The 7,500-nt window shown below is 49.8% G+C and overlaps 1 protein-coding gene across 2 annotated transcripts in view; it reads right to left on the bottom strand.

Moving 5' to 3' along the window:
• The window catches only part of slc12a5a (solute carrier family 12 member 5a), an 80,867-nt gene that overhangs the window by 28,800 nt on the left and 44,567 nt on the right, over positions 1–7,500 (bottom strand). For both annotated transcript variants that reach the window (XM_084035894.1, XM_084035895.1), the window contains exon 3: positions 7,403–7,500. This exon is cut by the window's right edge and continues 40 nt beyond it. In XM_084035894.1, coding sequence (XP_083892020.1) covers positions 7,403–7,500 — 98 coding nt within the window. The remainder of the gene's footprint in view (positions 1–7,402) is intronic.

Genomic DNA, 7,500 nt, shown 5'->3' with positions numbered 1-7,500 from the left:
CTCCGTCTACCAAACACGATTTATTTTTAATATAATGGGATCATAATGGACGACTGAGTCATGTATGTTTAGACTTTTAGTGGCGTCTTTAAATAGTAGACACACATTTAAGAAAAATAGGATCCAGATAACAAACAGGAACATCAGCAGCAGCAGTTTAACACCTCGAACACCAATGAGCCGGATCCAAGCAGCTGTTTGAACGGCGACGGTTTGCTTCCTCGTCGTTTACAGCGTGAGGAGGAACGTACGACGAGACATTTATGTGACCATGTTGTTCATGATAAACAGGGAAAGTCACCCTGTGGAGGTTTGACTGAAACACTCAGTTATACTTATTTTAATGTCCGACACGTTCACTGTGTCATCATTGTTCTATTGTTGTGTTTTATGAAGAAGGAAATAGATTCTCATTCTTTTTTTAAACTCTCAAATAACCGTCAACATCACATCTCAGGCTGAAACCTTTCCTCTTCATCTCACGTTTGGAAAAGTACCTTGAATACCGTTCACTTGTCAGTGATGTGTTTCTTAAAAAGTGGTGATTTCATTTGTTTCAACACGATTTAAAAAATAAAGAAAGAAACGTGAAGAGACGGCAGATGTTGATTTCATAAAACAGACTTTTAATCAAATCATCCTGACAAGTGGCCGACAGCATATGAATAATAATAATGATGCTGCTGCAGTATGAGAGGGGGGGGGGGGGAGGGGGGGGGGAGAGAGAGAGAGGGAGAAGGAGAGAGGGAGGGAGAGAGGGGGAGAGAGAGAGGGAGGGGGAGAGGGGGAGAGAGAGAGGGAGAAGGAGAGAGGGAGGGAGAGAGAGAGAGAGAAGGAGGGAGGGAGGGAGAGAGGGAGAGAGGGAGAAGGAGAGGGAGGGGGAGAGAGAGAGGGAGGGGGAGAGAGAGAGAGGGAGGGGGATCTGGTGAATATAGTCCGGTGTAATTTCCTCAGGTAAACCGCGGAGCGAGAGCTCGACACCCTCCTCTTTATTAGCCGGAAACCCTCCATCTTGTTTTGAAGAGACGCTAATAAACACGTAGCATCATATCATCGGTAATAATATCACGCGTCATATCGGATCACGTCACAGTATCTCATCTGTGTTAGGAACAGTAGAAGTACTCTGATTATTTACACAAATAGAAGTAGCGGTATAGTAGAAGTACTCTGAATATTTACACAAATAGAAGTAGCAGTATAATAGAAGTAGAAGTAGTAGCAAGTGTTTACGGAGCAGCTACGGTGTTAGCCTAGCCTAGCTCTGAAAGAATTCAGGAAAGAAGCATATTAAAAGTCGTCTGCTTCCAGTTTTTCCTTCACCTTCTGTGGAGCAACGAAATTCTCAAACTGGCCGTTTCTGAGTTTCCGTAGTATTTTGTACGTTCCATATGTTTTTAACGTTACGCCCAGCTACGAACTTCTTTGCAACACGTTAATCAGCAATTTACCCTTTTTTAAAGGACTCTCAGCAGCAGGCGATCTCTGACCTTCAGCTTCGTTAAAGCCCCCCCCACTGAGCCGGCGGTGGGCCTGTTGTTACTGTTACTGTGTTCTTCAGCAGAGAGGACTTGTCATCATCTGATCGCAGAGGACTTTTTTTAATTAATGCTATTTAAAACTGGATTTGAATGATGTAAGCAGCAGCGTCTACATTGAGCTGAACATTCTTTTCTCTCACGGTTCTCGTTGGATGAAACGGTTGAAAGTTAATGGTTTCAAAAGATTGACTGAAAACAAAAGCAGTCAGAGAGGCCGAGCTTCACAAGGTTACTGAACTTTTAGAATAAAACTGGATACTGGATCCGAACACGCCGTTGCATCTCTTCACCTCTGGATTCATGAAGTTCATGACTCTCCCCGCGTCAGTAATTAAAAGTGTTTCCATTGACGGGGCCTTCAGGGGCCGCTGTGTAAACCTGCCATCAGCATCTTTGTGGGGCCAAACCTGCAGCGCTGCAGAAATCTGACGGGAGGTCAGTTTGGTACCAGCTGGGTTGTTAGAGGAACTGTGAGCCTCCACGACGTTAGACCCCGACGAGGACGACGGCTCTGGAAGTCCTCAAGGTGCTGATTCTCATTCAAGGTCAAAGGTTAAACAACAAACACCACGAATAGAAGCTTCTAGTGACGTCGTGTTGCTGTGTTTGTATCAATTACTCTGTTGGGGGACCGCTTTATTGAAAGTGGCGCCTTTTCTATTTGCATTCAATTGGTGTTTCATTTGTGGATTGCAGTCCAGTACACACACACACACACACACACACACACACGCACACGCACACGCACACGCACACGCACACACACGCACATGCACACGCACGCACACACGCACACACACACACACGCACGCACGCACGCACACACACACACACACACACACACATACACACACGCACACGCACACACACAGTGCGAGGCTGTTTAATGGGCTGGGAGCCAGCGGAGTGCTGATTTCCCCGGGGAGCGGAGGCAGCGAAGGCACCGCTGGCTGCTGTGGTGGAGGCTGCAGGGCCACAGGTAGGCCGGCGGGGGGGAGCAGCTGCCCCGCCGCCCCCCGGGAGGAGCAGCAAGCCCACCGATTGGAGGGCTCAGGTGTGTTGGACCTTCCCATACATCTGCCACCCACTTCAGACGGGCCTCCTGCTGCACTCACCGCTGCCCACCCGCTCCCAGCAGGCCGGGCCTCGCTCTACCGCTCTCTCTCTCTCTACAGCTACACGGAGCACTTTGTTCACATCGTCCACCGAGCAATGACCAAAACACCAAAACACCAAACCACCACGCTGCTGCAAGGTAACATCTTCATCCAGATCCTGCTCTAATCACTGAAACACATCCAGGAGTAAAAGCCTGCGGTCAGCAGGTTCATGTGGGAACGCCGTTCCTCCACGAAGCACGAGATCTAATCACCTCATCATTCCTGGAAACATCGCTGGTTTTCTGCAAGATCGATGACTTCTTTCTTTTGAATGTTTCTTCACCGTAACTCAACCACACAACCTATTTCTAAAGGTTTAGAAACACTTCCTTCATCCAAGAATCCAGTGTATGATTTGGATTTCTATGTATTGATTTGTATGATTCCAGCCGGCAGAGAGATAGAGACCTCAGCCATTGATTGACATGAATCTAATGGTCTCACTTGGATCTCCTGATCTGCTGAGGCGAGCAGAGGGAGCAGCTTCTCCACCAGACGGCTAAAGGAACGTCCTTGTAGCTGCAGGGGGGTTCAGGGAGGATGTGAGAGACCTCATAGATCTGGAGCAGGAGAGGAAACCAGGCCCTCGGGCTCCGGGACGCCGACCTGCCTAATCTTTTACAATCTATCTTATACAATCTTATAGATCTGTGCCAACATTTATTATTCCTGATCTGATCCTGATTCCTACCTCCAAGGTCCTGGTCTGATACAGAGACCTGGACTTCAGGTATCGGCCGAGAGGAATCAGCTGGTATGTAATCAATGAGCTGAATGATGACGGTTTATTTTATGATTCATGTTTATACATTTTATTTCTATGTTTTGTGGGTGTGTGTGGTGGTCTGATTTGATAATGAACAATAAAAATAAAATGTAAAAAAAACGAGAGCAGGGCTTACAGTTGTGTTACTTCAGAGGCAGAAACGAGGGCGAGAGTGGAGCGGCGTGGGGGGGGGAGGGGCTAATGACAGTGAAGGAGCCGGAGCTCGTAACGCCATCGCCACGCTCCGCTGCTCAAACAGGAGCTGATGGACCAAACGTGTTTCTGCTCAGGTGTGATGCATTATTGAACAGACAACATCAGACCGACCGCCGGGAGGAAGCAGTCAGCGGTCAGTGTGTGTGTGTGTGTGTGTGTGTGTGTATGTGTGTGTGTGTGTGTGTGTGTGTGAGTGTGTGTGTGTGTGTGTGTGTGTGTGTGTGAGTGTGTGTGTGTGTGTGTGTGTGTGTGTGTGAGTGTGTGTGTGAGTGTGTGTGAGTGAGTGTGTGAGTGTGTGTGTGTGTGTGTGTGTGTGTGTGTGTGTGTGTGTGTGTGTGTGTGTGTGAGTGTGTGTGTGTGTGTGTGTGTATGTGTGTGTGTGTGTGTGTGTGTGTGTGTGTGAGAGAGTGTGTGTGTGTGTGTGTGTGTGTGTGTGTGTGTGTGTATGTGTGTATGTGTGTGAGTGAGTGTGTGAGTGTGTGTGTGTGTGTGTGTGTGTGTATGTGTGTATGTGTGTGAGTGAGTGTGTGAGTGTGTGTGTGTGTGTGTGTGTGTATGTGTGTATGTGTGTGAGTGAGTGTGTGAGTGTGTGTGTGTGTGTGTGTGTGTGTGTGTGCTGAAGCTCACCACGAACACGTCTACATGTGTAACTAGAACATTCTGGTTAAAAGCCTCATTGTGGTGAAACCGGATCCACTTAGACCCAGGATCAGGTTCAGGTTCAAGACCAGATTCACTGAAACTTTAGTTTTTACAAACGAGAGGTAGAGGGGGAGAGCTCTTGTGGAGATGGAGAGATGGAGGAGGCTGCTGATTGGAGGAGGCTGCTGATTGGAGGAGCAGCGCTCGCTCCAGCGGTGCAGACTATCTAAAGTGTTGAAGGGGTCTTGGTGACGGGGGGAGATTAGACCGGCTTCAGCCGGGGAGAGACAAGCACATCTACCATGGGGGGATGAGACATGGAGGATCATCTCAACATATTTACTGTTATTAAACCTTCCAGGATCCACAACGAGCCGAGGTCTTCTTTGAAGGTGAGAAACATGAAGGAGAAGCGAGTGAAAGGAAACGTGACGTGAAAAAAAAGCTAAATATCTCGAGGGAAGGAGAAGAAAAGAAACTCTCCGCCTGATTGGACGTCTGCGGAGACAGGCCGAGGTCGAAGGTCACAGAGGAGCTGTCAACCTGTCACTGCCGCGGCCGCTCAATGTCTAAAAACAAACACGTGTTTCACCTCACGGGTTTATGTGGAATAATAATCTCACGAATGAGTTTAGTCGTTATCGGTGTCTCGTTCTGGTGATGTCACAGCTCGCCCTCGCCGCATTAATAACGCCGCCGCCTGTCTGTCAGAGCGGCGAGCAGTAAACTCCTTCCTGCCGGAGGATACGGGGGATGATGACAGGAAGTCATCAGTGAGTGGCGTTCACAGGAGACGGGGATTTACAGCGCCGACACAGACTGACAGGTTGGACGCTGGTTTCTTCCTTTTCTCTCCAAACGACTACAAACTCAGCATGACTCTATATCTGGTAACACTTAATGACCGTCTCCTTGGCAACAAGCACAACAACCCCTTCAGGTGAACACGCTGTCCAGGTCGCCGCGGTAACCAACCAGATGGAGTTGTGTCTGGTGAGTTTAAGAGAGTAAAACTCTGCTGTTGTTGTGCAGACGGACAAAACTAAACGATTGATATCACAGAAATAAAACGTGATGCTTCATAAAAACATTCAACATAAATGATGAAATGCTTTATTCTAAATATTAGTTTTTGGTATATTATATTTAAGCATATTAAAAGGTGTCCGTGGTCCTAGTCCTGGTCCTGGTCCTGATCCTGATCCTGGTCCTGGTCCTGTTCATCTGGGAAAGCTTCATTGCAGGCAACTGGACTGGCTTTGGGTTCTTGAAGACGTTTCATCCTTTGGTTCTAACTGATGGGTCTTTAGCCTTCTCGTCAGAGTGTCATGTGACCCAGAGTGTCATGTGACCCGGAGTGTCATGTGACCCGTCCAACACCCGTGTGAATAGTTCACTTCATGGTTATTGTCATAACTAAGCCGGGTGAGCACTACAGCATGGAAGGCAGACCGTGAGGCGTCCGTTGCCTAGTTACGACCATTAACGATGAAAAAGATTCGAGGAATTCGGGATTAGTGTGCCGTAATAATATATAATAACATGGAGCATTGACTTTGATACTACAACACGTGTATTTCTGATTTCATGGGGAGCATACCTCGTCTTTAAAATGACACATTCCACTATTTGTCCACGTTAAATGAACTTTAAAGGGAAACAACTGGAAGGAAAATGAACAGTTTCACAATAAAATATTCTCTAAATAAAGGGATGGAGAATGAGAAGGTGGATGTCAGCGTTGTGTTCGAGGACCCGTGGGTTTGTGGATGTCAGTGATGCGTTCGAGGACCCGTGGGTTTGTGGGGTTCAGCGTTGCGTTCGAGGACCCGTGGGTTTGTGGATGTCAGTGATGCGTTCGAGGACCCGTGGGTTTGTGGGGTTCAGCGCTGCGTTCGAGGACCCGTGGGTTTGTGGATGTCAGTGATGCGTTCGAGGACCCGTGGGTTTGTGGGGTTCAGCGCTGCGTTCGAGGACCCGTGGGTTTGTGGGGTTCAGCGCTGCGTTCGAGGACCCGTGGGTTTGTGGATGTCAGCGTTGCGTTCGAGGACCCGTGGGTTTGTGGGGTTCAGTGATGCGTTCGAGGACCCGTGGGTTTGTGGATGTCAGCGTTGCGTTCGAGGACCCGTGGGTTTGTGGATGTCAGTGATGCGTTCGAGGACCCGTGGGTTTGTGGATGTCAGCGTTGCGTTCGAGGACCCGTGGGTTTGTGGATGTCAGCGTTGCGTTCAAGGACCCGTGGGTTTGTGGGGTTCAGTGATGCGTTCGAGGACCCCTGGGTTTGTGGATGTCAGTGATGCGTTCGAGGACCCGTGGGTTTGTGGATGTCAGCGTTGCGTTCGAGGACCCGTGGGTTTGTGGATGTCAGCGTTGCGTTCGAGGACCCGTGGGTTTGTGGATGTCAGCGATGTGTTCGAGGACCCGTGGGTTTGTGGATGTCAGCGTTGCGTTCGAGGACCCGTGGGTTTGTGGATGTCAGTGATGCGTTCGAGGACCCGTGGGTTTGTGGATGTCAGCGATGTGTTCGAGGACCCGTGGGTTTGTGGATGTCAGCGTTGCGTTCGAGGACCCGTGGGTTTGTGGATGTCAGCGTTGCGTTCGAGGACCCGTGGGTTTGTGGATGTCAGCGATGTGTTCGAGGACCCGTGGGTTTGTGGATGTCAGCGTTGCGTTCGAGGACCCGTGGGTTTGTGGATGTCAGTGATGCGTTCGAGGACCCGTGGGTTTGTGGATGTCAGCGATGCGTTCGAGGACCCGTGGGTTTGTGGATGTCAGCGTTGCGTTCGAGGACCCGTGGGTTTGTGGGGTTCAGTGATGCGTTCGAGGACCCGTGGGTTTGTGGATGTCAGCGTTGCGTTCGAGGACCCGTGGGATGGGGATGTCAGTGATGCGTTCGAGGACCCGTGGGTTTGTGGATGTCAGCGATGCGTTCGAGGACCCGTGGGTTTGTGGATGTCAGCGTTGCGTTCGAGGACCCGTGGGTTTGTGGGGTTCAGTGATGCGTTCGAGGACCCGTGGGTTTGTGGATGTCAGCGTTGCGTTCGAGGACCCGTGGGTTTGTGGGCTTGGTGACGTACCTTGACGGGCTTCTTGCGCGAGGACTCGGCCTCGTTGTTCTCCGCCTCCTCGTGCTCCTTGCTGCCCTGGGGCAGGTTGGAGTAGTTGGCCAGGCTGC

This window comes from Eutrigla gurnardus (assembly GCF_963514095.1).
Source record: "Eutrigla gurnardus genome assembly, chromosome: 2".
Lineage (NCBI taxonomy): Eukaryota > Metazoa > Chordata > Actinopteri > Perciformes > Triglidae > Eutrigla > Eutrigla gurnardus.
This window is presented reverse-complemented; position numbering and strand designations above follow the sequence as displayed.